General features: G+C 39.7%; 1 protein-coding gene across 2 annotated transcripts; it reads right to left on the reverse strand.

Annotated features, from left to right (window-relative positions):
* Positions 1-4,679: 4,679 nt before the first annotated feature.
* Positions 4,680-24,222, reverse strand: GTF3C3 (general transcription factor IIIC subunit 3). Of its 2 annotated transcripts, XM_068407683.1 has the most exons (19): positions 24,056-24,222; positions 22,851-22,953; positions 20,134-20,333; positions 19,590-19,713; positions 18,885-19,076; positions 18,436-18,601; positions 17,249-17,396; positions 15,609-15,681; positions 14,501-14,587; positions 13,320-13,423; positions 12,531-12,702; positions 11,871-12,073; positions 11,159-11,260; positions 10,127-10,262; positions 9,263-9,500; positions 8,706-8,896; positions 7,902-8,026; positions 6,358-6,510; positions 4,680-5,434 (listed from the first exon to the last, which is right to left on the reverse strand). In XM_068407683.1, exons 1-19 carry the CDS (start codon positions 24,152-24,154, stop codon positions 5,312-5,314), a joined length of 2,739 nt encoding a protein of 912 aa, XP_068263784.1. In that variant the 5' UTR covers positions 24,155-24,222; the 3' UTR covers positions 4,680-5,311. The 2 variants fall into 2 exon arrangements, with proteins under 2 accessions (XP_068263784.1, XP_068263785.1); XM_068407684.1 differs by lacking the exons at positions 4,680-5,434; positions 6,358-6,510; positions 8,706-8,896 and having other exon boundaries at positions 7,908-8,026.
* Between the last annotated feature and the right edge of the window lie 200 nt (positions 24,223-24,422).

Here is a 24,422-nt window from a genome sequence, read left to right on the forward strand (position 1 = left end):
TGCTTCCATCACTTTTCTTTTACCAGCTTTAGACTAAGGCCTGGCAGGTGCTATCAAAACAAATCTCAGAGTGGTTTGCAGAGGGTTCAGGTGAATTACTGAAGACAGAGTCATGTGTCTGTGGCTAGATGCTGACGTGACTGGGACAGGGAGGAACTGGCAGGACTGGTTGCTTCTAATGGTAGATGATATCTGTGTCATGAGAGAACATAAGCCTTGGGCTATTTTAGGAGCATATAAGGAATTCATGTGATGTTATACCACACATCATTGTACCTTCATAAGAATTAGTGGAATTTGTTCAACCTATCCTACTGTGGAACAACACACTGGGGAAAGAGTAGTTGAAGCAGATGACTTACATCATAATATGTTGAAGATGATCATAACACGGACAGTTTTTGTGCTTGTTTGACTAGGGATCAGTTCATCTTCATCACAGCTTACTCTTCCATGTGGTTTCAATAGAACCTAGCTTCAGTACAGCTGTTGCTGCACTCTGATCTGCTTCAACAGAGCTGTTTGCAAACTCCTCTGTGATCAATGATACTATTTATTTCGGTGGGATCTATACGTGTTATTTGCAGTACTTGTTTAGTTTAGTGGGGAGGGAAGTCTTGCATACCTCTGGAGCCTAGGAGTAGCCAGAGGACACACGGGAATTATTCATTCTGCTCCTCCAGAAATTTGGTCCTAAACTATAACTTATGTGATAAAACTCTGGACTAATTCGTGGGGACCTGAGCCTCTCCTCTTTGAAGCAAATAGCTGTTCTAAGGAACAACGGGTAGCTGAGCACACTGTTAAAGCTAATACACACCTGAGCTTCATTAAATTCTGCTGCTTAAAAGCAGGCCTGTGCAATATGGCTTTAGGTTTGTCCCAGTCAAGCTGGTCCCTTCAGGAATCAACTGGCATGTATGCCACACCTGCTCCGTAAAGCTGCTTAGGTGGCTTAGCATAAGCTGTGCCTCTCTACCTCCACAGTGACCTCAGGCAAACAGCAGTCAAAACTGTAATACAGTTTTGCTTGCTATGAAGTCAAACTGTAACCACAGCTGAAAAGGTCTTCTCAAATCGCACTGACCATTTAACACTTGTGTTTCTATTGAATGCTTAAGTAGGTTGCCTAACAAGGGACAAATGATTGTGACCTTTGCCTGTACAGAAGGAAAAAGCATATAGCAGCTGTGTTTGTACAACATGCAGTTGGCAGGGCAACAGCACCAACCACCCCTCTGTTTTCCCCCTGCAGCTTTTTACCAACACATGGTATACCACAAGGACTGGTTCTTCACCCCCTCCTTGTCCCAGAACCCCCTGCTCTCTCTAGGGCCATGCATCTGCAGTTACTTTGTATATTGAAATGCAAAGTCTGATTATATGGCTGTGGCCATTAAACTTGGTACTTATATTTGCATAGTGGCAGTCTGTTCTGGGTTCAACACATCCTGGTGCTTCTTCTAAACCTGTTTGGGGTTTAGGGTGGAAAGCAGTAAAATATGGTGTAATTGTGAAGGATTACTGTATCCTGGGAGCTTTTAACTTTAGCACTACCTTAAGTCGTGGCTATGCCTGCTTTAGCAAGTGATGCAGCTCAGTGAGGCACAGACAGAATAAAAGAGCTGGTCCAGATGTCCAGGATGTGTTTTGGATTGGTTTTTACTTCAGTTTTGCTCTAGTCTGATCCTGCTGACTGAATGGTCACTAGCAACTGGAGCATTTCTGGACGCCATCTTCTAACTTGCTTTCATTTGAAAGGAGACTGGTTTGTCTGCTCAGAGCCTGCCCTGCAATGCAAACCACAGCATGGTGAATGGCAGCTCCCCCATTTGAAACATCAGAAGTACACAACAGAGAAGAACTTGTTATTTTCTTTAAATACAGTAATTTCACTAAAGTTGTAGTAATCTAACACTGCTGCCACCTGCAGGATCAATAACTGATGGCTACACTGCTAGCCTTTCCCCAGGCGTGGTAGCTGCTAAGCCTCTCTTAGTTAGTCATAGTAATATTTGCAGTATTTAAAAATGAATTTTCTAAGCAGCAAAAACATGGTGGTTTTTTTTTTTTCCTGTCAGTCTGTGGCCTTCAGTGAATGTGGATGGCAAACAGCTTTCTACACTCGTCAGTGCTCTATCAGGTAAGCACAAACAAAAAGGTATGATTCAGTTTTTAAGACAGACAGTAGCTGCTTTTATGAGCAGTCTTTTCAGTATGCCTTGAGTTAGTGTTTTATGTAAAATGGCTCTTCAGCAATAACCAACTAACAGAATTATCACGATTAAACCAAGCAGCTTGACAATGTATGTAGTGTGTTTGGCTGAAACTGGCACTAATTCTCTTAGAGAGGCTTGAGGAATATTCCCAACATGCTGACAGGTGAGGCTGGCATTAAGTATTCTTTCCCTCTTAGTCTCTTGTTCTCAGTGGTTTATGAAAGCTTTCCCAAAATTGTAATGGCTGCATTTCAAGCTTTTCCTGCCGTTTGTTCCCACACAACATTTTACAGTCCAGTAAAAGTTCTTTCTGTGAAGGAGAATTAGGGAAGGTGCTGGGTTCATCTTTCCCAGCATTATGTTCTTGTGAGCACCCTTAAAACAAGCTACAGCCAGGTAAGCCAAAATGTGAATATAGTGCATGCCAGAATAAATCCCATACAGACGCTCATACCCCCAAAAATACTTGTGTTTCAAACTCACAATCCCCTGTGTAGCCTCCATCCCTTACCTAAAGTACAATGAGGAAATGTGCAGTACATGACCACAACCGCATTACTTGAAAAAGAATTCCAAAGTAAAGGCATGGGTAGCTTTATTAGTGGTATTAAAAGTGAAACGTGGTTTGTTTAAAACTTACCTGATTCTGCACTGGACAGTACAGCTGTGGCTATATACTTACAGCCTAGATTAGCATACGTATTTTCTATATGCATCACATGTCCTGTGCTTTGCTTTCCCTTAAGGAGCTCAGTTCACATGGGCTGAGCCTGTTTAAACTTCTTTTTATTGGGGAGCTCACATTCCTACAGCGCCTGTTTTGTCTCTTGCTTTGTCAGAAGTCTTGCCTAGTCTAATCTGTTACTGCTGCACCATTACAATATCACATATTTGTAATACTGTGTAAAAGTGAAATCTAATTAAAAGACTTTACCTCATAACCATAAACACAAGTTGGATATAGCTAACGAGAAATCTAAGTTTTGTCTTCATATATATTTTTTTCCACAAGCATTTGAGAAAGCTTTATGTAATTTGTATTGAGACAAGCAGTATCTCTTTCTTCCAATGCTCAAAATTGTTTAGAACATCCTTTCAGAACACTAGCAGTATGAATTTTCCAGTCCCTATTGACTGGGTTTAATTAAATGCAGGTTTCTGTCATTTGGGGCTCAAAAACAATTTAGACAGCACTATAAATCATCAGCATTCAGACTGTATTTTTCTTGTTTGTATGAATGCTAAAGATTCACACCTCCTAGGTTTAAAAACTAAACTACTTCAGAATTCTAGCGGCAGTAGGGATCAGAAATAAAGTAATTAATAATAATGCCTTGATGTTGGTCAATTTTTAAGACAATTCTTAAAGAAAACCCACAACCTTCCTCTATGTCAAGTCTATTTAAAACAATGTACAAGCAATAGAGTCTGAGTATTTCAGACTCGGTTTTGGAAAAGAATAATGCAAAGTGAATCTGTGTACTGGACCTCTGGCTTCTGTTTTCTAAGCATTAGTTTGGTGCTGAGGTCCCATTTCCATTTCTTTGTTCTTCGTGCAAGAAGAATTTACCCCAAGATGATGCAACAATACTATGCTTGTACATACGTCAGGAGTCAGCTCCAGTTCACACAGCAAACGGTTGGCTATCATGTCAAAAGCAGTGATGAGGTATCACAAAGAATGAGAAACAAAATGGAGGTAAGGAAGGGAGTCATTCTTTCCCTTCTGCAGCTTATGAATACCCCAGGCTAACATAACTAAAACGGTTATTTAATTTATAGTTCTGCAAACTTGGTGTGGGACTTGTATTAGTACTTTTTCCAAGTAAAACATGCTGTCCTTTTGCGAGTTAGGTCTTTCTCTTACCTTTGTATTCTCACTATGGCCCAGCATATTTGTAGTGAAGTGGACATGCAATATATTGTCATTTAATGTTTGATTCGAGATAAAATTGCCTTCCTTTTAAAACTAGTCTAGGCAATTCCACAAGACTTGTTTCTTCATCATTGATTGCAATTGTGTGAAAAGATTACAGAACACAAATACATATAAAAGGGGGCTGAAAGCAGATAGATAGCAGTAGTTAGCTGTGATATCATAAGTAACAAGAGTGCTTGGGAGGCAACAGCACAGTTTGTTTTCTGTTCAGCAAACTACCTTGCTGAAAAATATTTTTCAGCCTTATTTTGCTGTAGCACATAACATACATCCATTCCTATATATACATAACTATATACTCTTTTTAAAGCACTGCATCCTGCTTCTCTTGCTGGGTTGGAAGCAGCATGCTTCCACCATCATGTGCTACAGTTCAACTGTCAAAAATAATTAAAAACTCACACCATTTGCAGTGTATGTTAAATAATAAGCTGTATGATATTATTAATTTTTGCTGTAAGCTATTCAGTAGGATATATGTTTGCTGAGAATTAGTAAACATAATCATTAACCTCAGAAATTTTATTAACAAGTTCAGAAGAACAAAGGTCACACTGATTTCAGTAAAACAGAAATCAATCTCCTTCAAATGGAACAGCTGCTAGGAACGAACTCCTAGAAAATTCTGAATACTTTAAAGATCTTGAAATACTGAGTTCTCCATCCTCTAGGGATTAGTACGAGCCCATTTCTTCTATATTATAGTAACTTAATGCTGCACATAAAAAACCCCTCATCACCAGTGAATATGGCTTGTTGAACAACCTCACTGGTAACTAGTTGTAATATTGCACATTATAAATTTTCCCTGAAAAAAAAAAACAAAACCAAAACAACAAACCGCACTGGGCTTCAGTTTTCACTGGTTGCTTCTATATACAAGATGAAGTATCAGATTAGAGAGCAATGCATCAAAGGAGAAGAGCTAATAACAGACACACTTGAGCATGTCAGTGTTGTACTCAGAACAGTTTCCATCCACATGTGACAGAGTTCGAATGTCAGAAGTAGAAAAAGTCCATAAAGCTATATACAGCACAAGCCGTGTCTCTGACCAGCTATAGAAAAGCCTGTACAAAAAACCAGTTTCCCCAGCACTGCATAATGCAAAGGTTAATACAAAGAGTATCAATGCCACCTGCCACAAACCTCATCATACAACTACGTAAGTGTACAACATCTTTTGAGCCATTCTCGTATTTCCACTGCTCTGATAAATAAGCGACAAGTTAAAGGCAGCATCTCTCCTCAAGTCCGTCTGATCAGTTTCTATTCCCTGTAAAAATAATGATTTAAAGAAGTTATCTATATGCAAAACCAGTGTAAAACTTGAGACATGAGTAGCAATTACAGTGGAATCAAATCACATATTCATGGTTTGTATAGGCGTTCAGTTGTATAGAAACAAGTATTCCTTGTGCCCTCCCTCTTTAATGCGTTTCCATTGTTAATCACCAATGAGATATAATTACATACTCAAAACATTAGCTGTAAATCAGATATAGCCAAATCATAAAATGGGAAAGTACTATCTTAATTTGTCTTTGTATGCAAAGTGTTTGTTTCTATAATCAGAATGTGAATGCTGCCTCCATCTTCTACACGTGAAAAGATTGCTGCTTTGAATTCCCAGTCCTGACCAACACCCACGTTCCTTACTTTGCCAACCCTTCCTGTTTTCTGAACACACTTGTAATTTTTCTACCCACCCATGCCAAAGCTAGGCAAAAACTTTCTCTCAGACCAGACTTGTAAATGCGTGACACAACAAATAAGATGATCTCATACGGATCAGTTAGAGCAAACCCATGGTTCAGATGCATGTAGGCATCCTTAATACACTGGTTCATATTGCTCCAGCATGCTGTTCTATAGCATAGGGGGTATACAGAACTTCCAGTTAGAATTTATTGCATGTAACTATAAAGTTCAGCTACTTGCTCAGGTAAAGTTGTTTAGCAACCCGTTTTTGCTGCTACTTCAGCCTATTAGCAAATCCTTCAAAATTCATAAACCTTTGAAATTAACAGATGCATAAATGCATTACCAGGTGACAATCAGATCTGGGCTTCCAATGACAGGGATTTACAATACAAATTAAAGGAAACTCAACTACACAGACATATGTACCTAGGGCTGAGAAATTATTAACATTGACCTGACTTGATTGTCTGTACAGAACTTGTAAAGATACAGTACCTCTAAGGTGAGAGGAGGAAGTTCAAGTACTTTTTGGTAATAGTGGATTGCCAGGTGCAGTAATCCCAGCTGGTGAAGGCTACGGCCAAGGTTGTAAAAAGACTCTTGACATGGTCCACGCAGGTCCAAGTACCGATGAAGGAAGGAGAATCCCTGCACACATATTATGCACATTTGTGAATGTTCCCTTTAAGAAGATGGCAGTAAAATATGCTGGAGAACAGATGTTTAAATGTATCTGTGTAAACTCCTGATCCACAAAACCACATGCAAGTTGAAGGCAAAAAATAAGTCCCATTTGATTGCTGAGACCATAAAAACTGTGCTCTGCCAGTCTCACTGCATTCAGTAACTATAGGTGGATCTTTTCAATAAACTGAACACACAGTTATTTAGTATAGTGACTTACGGCACTAACTTGCTAAATATATGAGTATATATGTATGTGTTTATGTAATATACACACATAAGACTGGTTCATGTTCAGAAGAGCTGACCACCCTAAAAAACATGCAGCCAAAGGACAGGCTAGAGCAAGATCTTACTGTTCTAAAAAAAAAAAAATCTTTAGAAGATTACATAAATAGGACATTGCTCAAGTACATTATAAAAATGAACGTAGCAGCCCATATAAGAAAGGCAGGCTGATTAGAGGGAAGAGAATAAAAATATTAAAATCAGGCCAAAGGTTGCAAGTTCAAAATGTCGTAAGTTGGATACTGACACATTTGGTCTTGCTTTAGAGCAGCCGAGGACCTATAGCTTTTGACAAAATCAGTGCACGCTACAGTTTTTCAGCAATTTCAGAAGTCAGGAGAGCTCAGGACCCTCACCATATTCTGCTGACTCTGAGCTCAGTGGCCACAGGAATTAAAAGCCATTTCAAGTTAGTGAAAATACTTGGTGGAGAGTAGAGGAAATTACTTTCAAGATTCTATTTGGGAACAATCAAGCTGTGGTTTGTAACTGGATCTGGCAGATGAAAGAAAAATGTGAATAAGGAAGCTGAAAAAATGAGGGTAGCCTAAACTGGAGTTCACAAGATCTTTACCAAGAGAGCTATGAGAGGCACCTAAAAGGGGGAAAAGAAAAGGAAAACGGGGCGGGGGGGGATTCTAAGTCTGTCAAGTTTGCTTCAGCAACGCAGTTTATAAGACATGTCCATGAAGGGCGCATGGCATAGATTCTACTGTACAGCACTTGTTCAGAGCAAGGCAGGGCAAGAAGAAAAATCTGGAAGAAACAGCCATCAAGACTGAAATAAGTAGTAATTTCCCAAACAGCTGGCAGCCGCTAACATCTATGTGAGTAATCACTGTATACACAGCAGAACAAGCTACATTTAACTAAGAGGAGAGGAGATTCAGATGAGTTAACTATAGTTCAAAAGCGTACTCATCTGTGCTCATGTTTTGCCACTTCCCTCTTTTGAAATGCCATAAGAATTATGACAAGTTATTTAAACGGAGTATGTTGTAGCCATAACTGCCTGCAAGATACAAAGCCACTAAACACTACAGGCAAAACTACTCACACGAACTCACCTGTACTACAAGAGCATGCCTTTTCAACACATATTTCTGAGAAGCCATGTGGATGAAAGTCAAGCCAATACAAAGACTGTACAGAGGTTCAGCTGGGTTTGTACGAAAGGCTTGCACATACAGTCCTAAAAGCAAATAAGTGAATCAAGATGGTGGTTGTGAAAAGCATTCCTGAAGCATTTAAGGGCAAAAAAGAAAACCTTGAAATTAGAAGCATGAACTAAGAAAAGAAACAGTTTAATATACCTACATCAAAATACACAGAAAAAAAACAGGAAAGAGAATTTTGTATTTTCAGCACTCCTTGGATTCTGAAGGAAAAATGCAAACTGCGATGTAAAAATGTAAGCAGAAAAGAATCAGACACAGAAGGCAAACAGGGACCTCGCTGGGATTTATATCCTGGAGGCCACACATCGTAAGTGTGACATTTGGAGGGCTTGACTGAAATCAGTAGGTTTACTTCAAAGGCCTGCTTAAACTGTCCAACCAACTTTATCTGCTGTTTAAATTGGTCTGTTTCTGTCCTTCTTATTCTTTATTATCATTAGCCTTCAATTATCTTTGCAAGTTGGCTATATTTGCAAAGTGTGCTAAACTTGAAACATACCAGCTTAATTTTTACTAGCAAAACTCTTCAGCGGTGCTTTGATTTGTGTACAAAATAATTCCAGCACCAGACTAACACTGTGAAGCCACCTATCATTTTCTGATGCATGAAAAAAAAAAGACTTTAATAAATCTTTCTCTGAAAAAAACATTCACTTGTTATATTTGTTTATATTAGAACATTAATGACATTACCAAGAGCATGCTTGAAACTGCCAGATACAAATGCATTGTGCCCGTTTAGGACACACAATGCGTGATTATCAGGATTTTTCAGCATTAAGCGGAGACAAAAGCGATGGTGACGGACATCCTGAGACTGCATAGTAACTTGATTGAATATGTTCCATAGCTGAGGTTTATTGACATTTTCCATTACCATGATTCTACAGAATGAGAAGTATACAAGAAGTTAGTAAACGCTACAGTAAATACTGTATCTGCAATAGAACCTCAACAGTTTAGGGAAGGTAACAAAGGAGAGACACACACGGAGCAGGTCAGTGACTGAGGCAAAGTTGAGAGTGAAAGATAGAACCGATGGTTCTGGCCAAATGAACCAACCTACTGCATTATGCATTTTTGGGAATCAAAGGCTATCAGAAAGCTCCTTGACTTTCAACAGCCTTATCTGTTCTAGTGAAAGCTGGAAAGCATCAGCCTGCCTCCTTTAGCAGTATTTTCAGCAGTACGACTACAGCCTCAGTGGACACACTTACAGAACAGACTGCTCTACCTTCTCGGTACCTCACCTGATATAGTTGTACGCTTTTCTGAAGTTCTTGTCCAAAATGGCAGCAGAGAGCCCAAAGTAGTCCAGCTCCTTGCGCTTTTGTCTGTCATCATAAAATGAATAATATTCCAATGAGGAATCCACTAGTAGCTCTGCCTCCTTGTAGCGGGAGAGGTCACATAAGGAATATATAGCCTTCAGGAGGAGGTTCCACCAGTCATCTTTTGTCAGAACACTCGTGAGAACAGCAAAAATTGCTAAAAATATTGAAGTCAGTGAGTTGAGAAAATTAAAACGAGAGCTAAACTCTTAAAAAAAAAAAAATCATATCTTTTCAAAAACGTCTCAGCATTAACAGGTAAAATAAAGATAAAATATTTACTTTTTTCAGTGTAGCGCAGTTTGTAAAATACCAGCAAAAAAAACAGTCAAAACTTGGGAACAAATGGCAAGAAATACACACAGTTCAAGTTGTAAACATACTACATTAATGCATTAAAGTTACTCTTCCTGATCTACCAAACAGTGCTTAAGAATGTGTAGTCTGGCTCAGTTAAAAAAAATCACACCACTTTTAAAACACGCATTTCTATTATGTTCTAGATTTGCATGTATTATATTTGCACTGAGGAGAATGTTGGACCATATGATCTCCTGAGGTCCTTCTCAATCTAAATTATTCTGTAATCTTAGTATTTTTCTCTGAATGAGGATTGCTCCCTTAAGTTGTTTTATCTTCATTTTTGCTGCCTTCTTTGCCCTAGAAACAAAGCAAGGTTAACACGAACTGCAGGGGTTTAGCATGCAAAATAGTAACATTTATTTCATTTTTCAGAACTGAGGAGTTCATCTTGTTGCTTTGTTCTAAAGAAATATTTGTTACCTTTCGCATCGCAATTTGCTGTCTCTTGGTCGTCATTGTCAGAAATTTTATCCCTTGACACCTTAATGAGATAGAGGTGTCTCTCTCCAGATTTGGAACTAGATATCAAACACACCTGCGCTCTGCTCATTGCTACCTAGAAAAAATGTAAGGGCAGCATTTCAGATGACATTAATACATCCTATGACAAAGGCAGCTTTACAGCCAATCCATTTTGCTTACATTGCATGCCACAACAGTCTGCAACTTAGAAAGGCCAGACAGAGCAAGATCACGAGAGAGAACATTCCCAAGAGGAGTATTATCTCTGCATTGTCTCATGCTCCAGTGCAAACTGGGCTATGCAAAAGAAAGATACAAACTCTTTAAATTACTTAAATGACTTTCCCTGGGATTGGAACATGCCTGTATATATTGAAATCGAAACTATTTGCACAGAGGCATAACCAGACTAATGCCTTTTTGTATCAGTTTCAGAAATATGTGGACAGTCAGCTATTCAGCCACTGTAATACAATAGTAAAGGCTCTGACCAGATGGATAAAATTGAGGTCTAAACGTTCCCCTCCCTCCCTCCCTATTTAAAAACAAACAAAAAACAATTAACACAAACCCACCACCACCGTAGTTACTGACTAAACAAATTCTTCTTTGGCCATTTTATCACAAGAAAATATTTTTTAAAATTTAAGAAATTAAAAAGAAAATTGTTGAAATAGAAGCCACTATCAACATTTCAAGAAAGCACTATGCTGAGTGATAAAAGGTAAGAAGCAGCTTTAGTATTCAGTGTGTTCTATGTACACTGAGAAACAGGGGGTTGAAGTCACTGTATTAAGAAATATACACACAAGTGGTCTTCTGTTCTGAACACTACAGGCAGGAACAGCAGTATTATAGACTCCCTGCAAGACTATTATCTAACAAAATTATGAAACAACTAGGCTTTCCTTCTGAGTTTGTTTGTCGCTTGTCTCAACCCAACTCATAGCTCTCCAGTTTCTTAAAGTGCAGCTGTAAGGACTCACTTACCTTCAACAGCATCGCCAGCATTGTAAGTAAAGTGTCTACGTAACCATACATTTTGCCTTGGGAATACAACAGTGTCGAACGATGGAGGAGTAGCTTTAATTCCTAGATAATATTGGACATTGTTATTCAACCTATTGCACAGAGAGTGAGTTTATAAAACAAACAATTTTGACTCAATACAGTGCTAACAGGATTGTAAAAGCTTCTAGAAAGCTGTAAGAATCTTAGCAGCAGCAGGTAAGATCTGCCTAAACTGCCCTGCAGTAGTTACTGTTCCAAATTCTCAAATTCCAGAGAAATTCAGTATAACTCTTACCTATACGGAAGGTGCTGCTGGACAGGGCATATGGAACCTTTACTATGCCACCAGTTAAAATCAATAAAGCCAAACCACGTAGCTCGTATGTAGTAACTGCTGATCAACTTGATGCAAAGTGATTGGGGCCAAGACTGGGTCTCAGTGGCCAAGAGGTTGTACATCACACAAAAGTAACCAAGTGGGACAGGCGAAATCCTAATAAAAGGGTCAGGGAGACAGAGCCATGAGACTCATCCCCGATCCTCTGTAATGAATCACTCACTGTGCTCTGAAGGCTCAGCACGCTGTAGATAAGTCTCAGTCCCTGGTTCTATATAGTTGACATCTTTCACCACTACCATAGTTTAGCAGAATAACATATCCTAAACTGGAAGCACAGAACACTTTACCCACCTGCTGGGCGGCGTTAGCATCCTGAGCCAGTGTGTCTGGATCATACATTGGTTCCAGAGCCTCCAGAGCTTTTTCAGGTCGGCCCAGCTGCTGCTGAAGTGTAGAAAGTGAGATTCTTGCATCCAGATGCAATGGAGCAAGGTCAACAACTTTGGCATAGCTCTCTGCGGCACGCTCCATGTGTCCCAAAGCCTTCAAGCACTCTAGAAATACCATGAACAACACAATACACTTAAATGGCAGAAAAAGATTTCAAAGCTTGCAAAATAGTTAATATACTTTTCAGATACTTTGTCAGTGAAAACCACCCAAAACAGGTATTACTAAAGTGAAAATATTCAGAAATATGTACTGAGGCATCTACAGTTCCACTTAAAGCATCATCAGCTGACACAGGATGGAATGCAGAATAGGTGCTGTTTCACTTACATGACAATAAAGTATTTTTAGCTGAAGTAAATTTCAATCCATACGAAGAACAAGAAAAAGCTCCATGACAGGGTTGTTATCATAAACCCCAATTACAGTTTTGCAAATACTAATTGTCATTCATATGTGAATCTAAAATTCCTGTGATCTTAGATACAGGCCCCTGGAAATGCACAGCATTTTATTATCATCTCTCAGTACCACATTTTCAGCAGTCCTGCTTCTTCTCACCCGCATGCCGAAGCCAGACAACAGCCAAGTTGTATCGTTCTGAACAGACAAGGGAACTCAAGAGAGGCAGTGCTGAGTTGTATTCTCCAACATCCAGAAACGCCTCTGCGACGTCCAGATACAAGTCACCCATTTCTTCTGGATTTTGTTCCATCAGAGTGGTCAAAAGAGGCTTTAAAAAAACCACACAAAACATTAAAAGCACAAGTAACCAACGAGAATGTTTCATTAAGGTACGGTTATTGGAAGCTTACATTTTTATGCTACGATTTTTATTCTATTTATATTCTGAACTGCACTTCCTTTATTTAAATTTTAGTTTAAAAGTGAAAAATAAAGATCTGAATCTCAGAATTCCTGAAAGAGCCACATTCTTCTATTCTAGGCATTTCACGTCCATACATTTCACATCCCATGGGTGAAAGTGCCCATCAGTGAGGAGTGCTCTTTATGGAAGAACAGCCTTCAGATTTAGCAAGGCTTTAAAACAAAGCCAAGATGTGTTCCTTAGTGTTCAACAACTTTGCAATGTGGTTCTGGGCCTGTCACAGTACACAGGCTGTGATTTACTGTGCTTTAGTAATAATTCCACTGAAGACATAATTTATAAGGACAAAAATAGTATTTCTGCTATTACAGGTTTGCTAGGTTTCTCTCTTGGAGTGGGAAGGAAGGAAAAAGAATCTCTGCAGCTCTCTCAACGACCTCAGTCATATGAAGCCAGGAAAAATTACTTGCTTTGGTAATTCATTAGAACTTCCCCCAACTTCTGAGTTGGTTTCTACTTACATTGAGGGGCTCTAGGATGTTCAAGTGAACCAAGCACACCATCAGCTTGACCGTGATGTCTATGGGAATGCCCTCAGGTATGCAGCAGCTGACCTTCTCCACAGCTGTGGGAAGATAAAGAATTTATTTCTGCACCCACAGGCTTTAACAAGCACTTCACAAGCTCCACATCCCCTCCAGGCCATGTTCAGCTCCAGTGAAGAAAATATATTCTCATCGACTCTAGCAAATGTTGGTGTAGGCCTGGCCTCTCCCCTTCTTTTGTATCTTTCTTGACAGTTGGAACAACTTCTTCCTACTGTCTCTGATCCTAATAATTTCATCTGAAGTATCAAGTGCTGTCAGTCTGCATCGATTTCAACAGCAGGATCCCGCAGGATGTGCTTAGAGCCTTCGCCCTCTGAAGACGTGCTTGGTTCATAAAGCTTTCCTCTAGCAATCTATGCACCTGTACCCTCTTCTCCTTGCTTTCTGAAGGAAATACCCTGTACTAAGGTATTTGTTCCTGTTAAGCTAAGTCCTGTGTACCAGGGATCTGGCTGTATATGTTGTTAAACACAGTTAACTGCAGACTTTACACAACACACAGACAGAATGCAATCTGACAAGAATGCAAACACGAGACAAAGTAGTTACCCATGACAATGCCAGCAAATTAAAGGTCACACAGTAAAACTCCATTATTATATTTCCTTCACATGCAGTCATGACACCTCCTTACCTACCCTGTTTAAGCTCTCCTTTACTCTAATTCTTACACGAAAGGGTGATTGCTATAACCTGAGAAAACTGTGATTTCCAACATAAGGCTTCCCTATTACCTTCTACATCCACATCCAATCACTGCAAATCACAACACGTGGATTAATTCATCATTCTCTGAACATCTTAATACCCAGCATGAGAGTAACTATTCACCTACTGATAAATCCTTACAAAATGAAAAATTTTCGTTTCAAAGTGGGTAAGCCCTGGGAGAATGCTTCTGGCTTTGGTGGCTGGCTGGGTTAGAAGTAAGTTCTGAGTAGGGAAGACAGTACACAAGAAACCTTTTCTGGATGAAGCCCTATTTCTCTGCCATTGTTAGAAATCTTTCCCAATTTTTATATAATTGCAACCTCGTTCCTGAGCATATGATCAGTTCATACACTTGTATGAAACTAAAAAATTAAATTACTTACCTGCAGCACTGGATTCAGCAACTGGATGACTTTGGTTGTCAGTCACAGCCTCCTGGCTTTCCTGAGTTTCTACCACTGCCCCTGCATCTTTTTAAAAAGATTAACAGATTACCCTAGTAGCACCAGCTAAGCCAAAAGTTACTTGCTGTTGAATCCATAATCAATTGGTAGCTTACTCTGAAAAGTGGACTTTTTTTTTTTTTGAAGGACAGCAGAGAAGGAAGCATTCAAAAAACATTCAGAAAGCAACAGAGGGCAGAGAACCAAGCTCTTGGGTAGTTCAGAAGCTTTGTCTTAAGAAATTACACACTCCAGGTAACTTGGCAACACCGTGTTATAATTCCTAGACTCATTATAGTTTTGCTTCTTATAAATTATCTGTTAAAAGTCTCTATCAGGACAGTTGTTCATTGATCAACTGTATTTTTACCTGGTCCATTAAAGCAAAAAGCCAACAGCAGTATCTTGTACCCACATTGGGTTTGGACTGGATCGCTGAAACAACCAACCAGTTTAATCACAGAACAGACTGTCTGCTTATGGAGCTGGCATGCTGTGATCATTCTGCAGCCCAAACAAACACTTTCAGGCTTAAGCAATGACTTTCACAAAGCAGGTTTCTCAAAGACAACCTACTGTATTCAATTACAAGCTAATATCCCTAGATTTGTATATACTAAAATATTTATATGTTTAATAACAGAAGTAGGGTTTATGAAGAATATTAGTCACAGGTCAAAGGTTGATATTCTTGAGTATAGATGCCACTAAGCTTATCTCATTTTTTTTCCAGAAGCTATTTAACTGGCAGAAATAACTGGTCTGATGTGAACACTCAGAGGAATGTTTAGAACTTTAAAAGGCCTCCAGTTGCCTAGAGAACAGTCCTTGCCCTTAATGAGTCAGCAGGGCTAATTGGACATCAGAGTAACTCCTTATAGAAAGCTGAGGTCATGCCATATAACTCATTAAAACACTGAAAAGTCTCAAAAGAGAAAAGCCTGTCAACATGCATCAAAATATACCCATGAGTTGAAAAGCTAATGGAAAGAAAGATGTCGTATTAGATGAACAGCAGGGTCATACTAACCGCTTGTTAGCTACTTACCTTTTTTCTCCTCAGTTGGTCTTTTTTCTGATGCTTTCTTCTCAAGTACAATTCCTGCAAAATCTGTAATAACCTAAAACAGATGAGTAACTCAGATCAGTTTAAAGATTTAAAGGATATATGGAATAGCCAGTCTACATGGCAGTTGTTTTAGACATCACAAAAGTTGTCAGAAGAAAAGCTGCGTTCATTTCACATGGGGTTAATTAACTAGTATTGAGTTTGACCACCTGATGTCATTGTCCACTATTTTTGGACTACTTAGATGATCCAGTGGAGCATCTCTTTAGCAAATATAACAGTTATTTTCATCACAACTAGAAAAGTTTTTGACCTTTATAGCTTCTTTTAATGCCTTTTGGAAGATAGAAAAAGCAAGCAAAGCACCAGGTAAACAGCTAAGCTCTCCACAGATCTTTCCAAAGTGCTCCAACGATTCCTCAGCCTAATACATTGCAAGGAAACCAAATAGTATGTCTCAGTTTAAAAAAAAATATTAAATAAAATTCATAGCTACATACAGACATTTTACAACAGCCCTGGTCATACTCATCATGACCTCAATAAAACTAGTATGATTCAATAGAACAACTAATTAAAAAAAAAATCAAAGACAGACAATTCAAGACATTCACTTGCCAATGGGGAGCTGCAAGCGGGGAAATGCACAAGTGTAGATGACCGTTGGTCTAAGGCCCAATGCAGTTTGGTATTTTTGTGCACAAATTGTAAAGCAAATATTTAAGTCATTCACAGAATGGCTGGGGTTGGAAAGGACCTCTGGAGATCATCTAAGTCCCACCCCCCTGCTAAAGCAGGTTCACCTAGAGCAGGGTTGTACATAAAATTGACTGCTTGATTTTTAAAATGGGAAGAAGTACAGAGAAGGGTCAGAGGAATTGTTTGCAGGCTAGTGATGCTTTACATGGACAGAGAGAGATCTAAATAAAATCTTAAGGAGAAAATAAAAGAGTTAACTAATATCAGCAAATAATAATGTTCACAAGGAGAAAGTCCCAACTATCAGTGGCTCTTCAACCCACCTGGGAAAGCATAAAAATGGCCAGTTACTAAAGACTCTCCTCTCAAAGCCAGACCAAATCAACTGGGAAACATGCCTCAAAAAAGAGGGTTAAAAACCACCAGAACCAATTTGAAACAGATAAGGGATCTCCAGTTCACATGTATTGTCTTTCTGGAATGTGTGCTTGACGCTTAATGCATAATTAGTCGTAACACAAGTATGCCAGATAAAGCACGACATTTGACCCATTACACCACTCAGTGTCACCCTTTTAACCTCCAACTTAGAGAATGCTCTTTGCTGGTAGCACTCACAAAACCAGCTCTGTAGGTCTTCTCTGGCTACTAAGGTTATGGCAATTGTAGAGAAGGAGAAGCAGGATCCCAAAATTTTAAACCTGGAACAGCACGCAAGTCTAACAGCCCCCAACTTACTAAATCAAGCTGTTAACTTCAATGCTAATTACTACAGAACTAATAGAAAGCAATCTGTACCTGATCAGCTCTACCATTATAGAAACGTGACCATATTTAAGCACTACAGGAATATAAACCATCCCTCCTGACTGGCAAAGAGGTGCTGAACACGATACAGAAATGCATTTAATTCTCCATACCGCCAATGCCTTGTCATACTGTTTGGAAGAAATATATAGTTCGGCTGCAATATTAACATCTTCCATGGAGACAAGGCTGTGGTGTTTAGTTAAGGCTTCTTCTATTATCTCAATAGCAGAGGTCACATCGTTGGCTTCATAGTAACTCCTATAAAACACAGATACAAGATACTAAGTATCTAAGATAAATGACAGTATGTACTTTGAATATTAGCAAAATTATTTTCACATTTCTTTTATTTTTGTCTACTACCAAATATTTTTATTAGCAAGAGTAAGTTACAAAAGACAGTGAGAAAGAGGGTGTTTTTCTTTTCTTACAACTGTGACAATTTGTATGCATTTCAAATAATTACCATTATTTTCTGCCCTGTATGTTAGGACATCACTGGAGTTTTCATTACAATATCCCCCACCTCAAGTCAGGTATCAATGATGTATTGCACTAACCTGCTTTCAGAAAAATCTTCAATAACAACATTGTTACAATATATTTCCTTGCACTTTTTTGGTGCATTTCACAACCACGAAGATCAAAAGACTTAACAAACAGCTTTGAAACAGGCCAGTGACAGCTTTCCACAAGTTATGCATGAGAAAGCAGAGATACAAAGTAGTTAAGCAACTTACTAAAAACTATGATAAGAGAGCTACACCACAAGCCTCCTCTGTCTCAGGCAAGCTTCTATGACTTGATCTGCTCTCATTAGCAGAAAAGGGGAGGAGGCAGATTTTTACTTGCTCCAGAAACAAATCACAAATGACATATAAAATATATTCTGGTGCAGATGGTTTGTATTTCAGATTGAATAGTTTGTTTCATTCAGATTTGCTGGCAATAAGTTTCCAGGTCTCTAGTGATATTATATAGATAAAAAATGTGTTGCATTTGTACATAATTGTACACTATTGGCATTTTTTCAGTAATCGGTATTTGCCTTTTGTTCTCTTACTCTAGGAGAACGCAGCACTTCTAAGATGATGCATTGATCCTACACAGGATAATTCCCACATGTCAGGCTTCGGAGACATCACAATAGTTTGGGGGTGCATGCTTGTGTGTGTGGGTCACCCCCGGGATTCCTTGATTTCAGCTGCACACCCAGCTTGAAGCTGCAGAGCTTATTAATACTAGTTTTTGAGAAACTCTGGAAAACCAAATCACACTATTTTTAAGTCCAACTTACTTCGCCATGTCTCTAGCCAACTGCATAAAGCGCTCTCCATCAGAGGGAGACAGGAGGTTCAAAATACGCCTGTAGCCATCCATAGCCGTCTTATGTTCCCCGAGCTGTTCATACAGGCTTGATCTCTCCCAGAGGTAACGCACATTGGTTGGGTCATATTTCAGAGCTACAACAAGAAAAAGCATATCAGTAGCCTAGTTTAAGAAAAGGCAACAATGGATTTCACACTCATCTACCTGACCAGATGAGTGTTAACAGACACGCACAAGGTTTTTGTAAGAAAAGGACATCCTATATTAAAGATTCATGAATCTTTTACCAAAGGCTGGACAGAGGTACCAGAATGTTAGCAAACTGTGGCAAACTAAATTAGAAAGCAGAAGAAAACAAAATGATCACCATTAGCACCTAACATTTATTTTAAAACACTAAAATGTTTGCTGCGTTACCTTTTGTGTAGCAAAAAACAGCCTGTTTAATATTGTCATGCTCCAGTGACATTTCTGCTAGTCTAACCCATTCCTCGGTATCACTAGGATTCAAGTGAGCTGCAATCAGTTCAAACTGTAATGACTTCTCCATATCACCCTGGTCTTCATAGATCATGGCAAGAGTGGAAAATGGCTCATGCGCAAGAGGAGCTGTGGAAAGACAAAAGGAATGATTAAGAACCATTGCTTTAAAACCACCCTGAGAACAAATAACTTGCCTTTCTGCAAACAACAGATACCAGAATTATATGAAACATCAACATTGCCCTGTTTAAATTCAGAAAAAAACCTTGCAGACAAACTTCCAGTTCCTTTTTATAAACTATTAAACAGCCTGACTGAACCTAACAACAACCACTTATAGCATTATTCTACATTGGAAGTCATGCTGATGTTTATACCTCGGTTCTACAAAGACAATAAAAGCAAACTGTGTAAAGCTCAGCAAAGGCTCAGGCCTCTGCAGAATTAGGGTGCTAGTTTCTTTTCATAAGCAAAATAACAAAGGAAATGCACCACATATTCTTAATCCCACAGTCCTTCTACAGTGACTTTCCTTGTACTGAGTATTTTCATCACCAGTGAAGCCACACTGAATTATCCCGATGCACGTGGCAATCTCCCCGCATCCTTAAGCCAAAAAGTTTTACCACTCTAACATACCTTGTCGAATGATTTCCATGCACATTAGAATAGCCTCCTCACGTTCTCCTCGAGCAAACCTGATGTTGGCCTCTCCCATCAGACCCCTCAAAGCACGAGGAAGTTTGCTGCGAGGTCTTTTCTCCTAAATGGAAAAGGGATATTATTTCTACTGAGGATTTAGTTGTGCCCAAATTCAGGAGACATCAGTCACACTTGTGCTTAACACAACCTAATAACAAGTTATTTAAGTACCAGCGATACTAAAACGACTGACCAAAACATTTGATAATTCGCATAACTGGCAGAGTAACTCTGATATCTAACACAAATACAACCCAGACACTGGAAAAAGCCACTTCGTTATTTTTGAAAGTTTTCAAAGAGTAACCTACAGTCATTTTCTGAAAAACAAAGACAGGTGACACCAACATAAGCAGAAGTACCCTACACAGAACGATTTTCAGGCAAGTTTCTCAGCAAGTAGCTAAAATCATACAAACTGGCATTTATGCACTATGCTTCAGGAGATACAGCGAAGTTACATGAAAGTGTAGATACTTGCTTTCATCATTTTCTTGGTCTCTCGATTAAGTACCATCTCCAACTCAAAAACATCTCCAGCTGTGGGTTGCTCAGTAGTTTCTTCTTCCTCTTCTTCTTCTTCTTCCTCTTCCTCTTCATCCTCCTCCTCCTCTTGATTTTCTCCAAGCATGGACGCAAAGACCCGATGAACAGATTTACTGACACCATCTGCAGTTTCTCCTGTTTGAGAAAGAAGGAAAAGGTTTATGATATAATCAAGAATACACGCTGCTTATCAGGGCAAGCACAGAGAAAATGGAATTCTTCATAATTAGCAGCCCACTTGAAACAGCCATTCTATAAGAAAAAGGGCTGCAGAAATGCAGAAAAACTATTAACAACCTCTTTGGTTTTAAAACCCTGCGCTATTCATCACCAATGCTCAGTATAGCCCGGCCTTTAACATTTCTTGGATATTTGAAATGAAAACATGGAGGAACACACAGAATAAAGAAACAGTTTATTCAACATTTTTCTCGATCCATACAAGAGAAGCATATTAACCAATTTTCAAGCACTGAGCTGTTTGGATGGAATAAAGCTTTCCAGCTGAAGAGGGTAAGTGAGCAGACAATTATACTAAACAATAACGCAGCAACCAATTTTTAGAGGTAATTTAAAACAAGATCTTGTAACCATTCTATTCATGACAATAAGTACCTTTTAATGTGTGCAAATGTAAAATCCAGATTATTCGCATTTCTCCAGGAAAAGAAATAACAAAATTCTTTAAAATAAATGAGAATATTGTGCTATATATCAAAAATAAATATACTTAAAGCATAAAATTTTAAGAATCTTCACATTTTTTAATTACAACTTTTCATTACTAAGTTAACCCAGGGTATAACCACCACAAGTACATATCTATGCAAAATATCAAAATAGGTAGGGCTGAAAGGTTTCAGCTGGGGGACTGGGCATCTGAAGATTTGATAAAAGAATAACGACAGTATCAAGTTGGGACTGAAAAATAAATCTATCACGTATTGCCTGTATACAAGTGGGAATTGGGTACTACACCTGAGCTTATGGGCTTTTTTTGGTGGGGTGTTTTTTTTTTTCCTGACTTGGATATATTTGGTTATTTTTATTCTGACTTGGATATTAAGCATCTAAAAATCAAGACTTTTCTTTCCCCCGTATGAAAAAAAATAATTATTAATTTAATTTCCCTTTTTCAGTCTCCTTGGCTGCAGGAATCATCTGAAGATTGCAGCAGATTAGCTCTGAAGATTCGTATATCAAAAGTGATTTTAGCAATGACCTTTTCTAACATTTTTCTTCTGAGTATCCTAAGTCTGAGTCTAATAGCAACTCTTTAAATAGAGATAAACATTATCAATGCTGCCTTGATTCTCACTGCTCTTGAGACTTTTGTGTTCTCTGTAGTAAGAGTAGAAAAAACACTACCACCCAAATCTATCAGGATATGTTTTTTCTTTGCTAAAGATGAGGTGCATGGAAAAACATGTAACAGACTGGGTGGAATACAGAGCAGAGAAGAGCAGCCTGGAAGTATTTCAGAGACATCAGCAAAAAGGAGTCAATAAGGAAGCACAGATATCTGGCTCCAACCACACTTCCAGTGTTCATTTTCTGCCCTTCTAGGATGAGGTCTGGCCATGCTTTCAAAATCGAGGCACCACTGACGCACATTTTAAATGAGACAATTTAAGGCCTATTTTTGAAATCTAAGAGAAAAAAAAACACCAAACCCCTGAATGATGAGAATCTGCAGTGAGAGTAGCAAGAGGAGTCTAAGAACCAACACAAAGAGATAAAAAAATGGCACTTTGCTACCTCACAGCATTGGCAATCCCACGAAAATGTGCCCTGATCAGCTTCTGAAGAGAAGGTGTCTGAAACAGACCACAGCACTCTCAATCCCAAGATCAAATCCAGAAGCTGAGGCACAGGATCAACAAGCGCTGATACAGACTAAAGAGAGAAGTGCTCCTCCTGCCACTCCCTGCAAGTCCTTTCACTATGTAGGAACCCCAGAGAAGTTAAGCTTATTTTGGTAAGGCATCTAAGGACACATTGCCATCCCAGTAACTGCACAAAGCAAGCCAGCCAGGGAATCTGTAGCTAGGAATATCCAGCAGAAAATAAGGAGACAAATAAACGTAGGCATTCTGAACAGGCGAAAGGATAACTGAGCAGGAGAAAAAACACAAAGACAGAGGAAAAAAAAAGCAACTCCTCTTTTTAGCTATTTTATTTCACTCTGGATGACAACGGAAGGTGGCAATGCTCACACAGTAGAATCAAATATTCTGAAACACTCAAGTCTCAGCAAAAGACTAGCAAAGAGATAAATGGGAAAAAAGCCAAAACAGAACAAACAGAAGACTTTTTGAGGTAAAAACTTCAAATTATTTGTAACTTTAGGAAGAGTAAATAATTGAGATCACATGGTTAAGAAGCCAGGAAGGGAAAATGTAGGGTTTCCCAGAAAAAGATGACAAATTGGCCAGATTCAGCCCCTTAAAAACACTGAACAAAGTTAAAACCCTGGCTATGGCTCGGACCATCCTACAAAGATGTATGTTCTAACAATGTGCTTCAATAGCCTCAGGTTCCAAAGCAGCAGCCAGGTATTTATAAAAAGCCATCCATCATCCATCAAAGAGCAAATGCTTTCAATGACCTTTTAAATACATTTTACACTGAAATGATGATGTTAACGTTTACCATCGGTGTCATCCTGACTTTGGGATTTCCCAGATGCTTTTTTGGATGAAGATGGAGTCTCTACATCTTCGGCGTTTTCCTCAGCAGACGCATTTTCACCATCCTAGCACACCAACAATATTAGTTATCAGCTTTATAACATGACTCATTCCTATTTTCCCTAATATTTACAATTAGCACTTAGACCACGGGTTTCCAGCTTTTGCACTGCTAGTGAAACAGGTGGAATAGGCGCTATATTTTTAAACGAACAAAACCCAGCATCACTTGCTTTCAGGACATTTATATTCTTATCAATGTGAGGTGACTCACATGGTGACTGTTCACACTACTTTTGACTGAAGAGACTAGTCCATTGCTTACTGGCATTACAGTGAGGTAAGATGACACAGCTGACTGCATCAAAAAAAAGTTACAAATGCATGGCAAATCCTTTTAGAAGCCTACCTTTCTAAACACAAAATGAAATATCAAAACAGCACTTGTTAATGCAGTAAGAAGAGTGCCCTAGGATGTCACTTGCCCTTCCATGACAGCTGAGTTCTGCTGAATTTGCTCTCTGAAGACCAGGAAATACAGAAATTCAGGTGCATTTTGACATAAAGATGGTAAAGTTAAAAGTTAACTACAACACTCGGATCAAGCACACAGAATTTCTCAAAAACCCTCCATTTGCTTACTTTTAGACCCAAAGCTGTGTTTCCCTGTACTTACTGCTGCCACAAAGCCACAACGTTTACCAAAAGGAGCCAAAATGGCTCTCTGCCTTAGATCTCACACAGAAGATGCTGGGGGAGCGGCAGCAGTATACGCTGGACGATTTTAGATCAAAATCTGCTTCTACTTATTGCTCCAGCCTAAAGAAGGAATTAATTACGGTGCCTGAAGGTAACCGCCAGCAGCTTTTGTCCAGTCCAGGGACGCAAACATGGCATGACCCAAAACACTGCGTTCTGCACTCCTGAAAGGTGGCCGCTCCCCTGAACAGCTTGCTCTACCAGCACCTAACGACCCTTACAAATTAAAGTTAGTTTCTTTTGCACAAAAATTAACAATTATGTAGACAGTAATCTATAGCCGAGCGCAGCAACACTTCCCGTAACGCCCCCAGACACACGAGAGGAAGGCAGGCTGCTCCCCCCTGCCAGGGGCTGCCATGGCGGGAGCGGGCCGGGCCCCGGGGGCGCCAGGCGGGGCACACTCACCTTCTCGCGGCTCTTGCGCTCCTCTCGCCGCCGCTCGAACTCCTCGAAGGAGATCTTCCCCTCCAGGTAATCGATCAGCTCCGGGCTGAAGCCCGACATCGCGCCGGCACCACGCACGGCCCGGAACGGCCGCAGCCGGGGCAGGGGAACCTTGTTCAGGGCAGGACGCGGGTTCCCCCCGTTATGGCGCCCGTCCCGCCCCGCGCCCTCACGCGTGAGTTCCGCCCCGCCGCGGCCCGGCCCGGCGCTGCTGCCGTGGGGCGGCGAAACATCGCCCCGGGGGAGCGGGGGAAGCATCGCTCCGGGGGGGCGAGCAGCCGCCGCGGTGTGGGCTGGAAGGTCTGCCGAGCCCGGGGGGCGGCGGGGA

The sequence above is a fragment of the Nyctibius grandis genome, chromosome 9, assembly GCF_013368605.1.
Source record: "Nyctibius grandis isolate bNycGra1 chromosome 9, bNycGra1.pri, whole genome shotgun sequence".
Taxonomy (NCBI): Eukaryota; Metazoa; Chordata; class Aves; order Nyctibiiformes; family Nyctibiidae; genus Nyctibius; species Nyctibius grandis.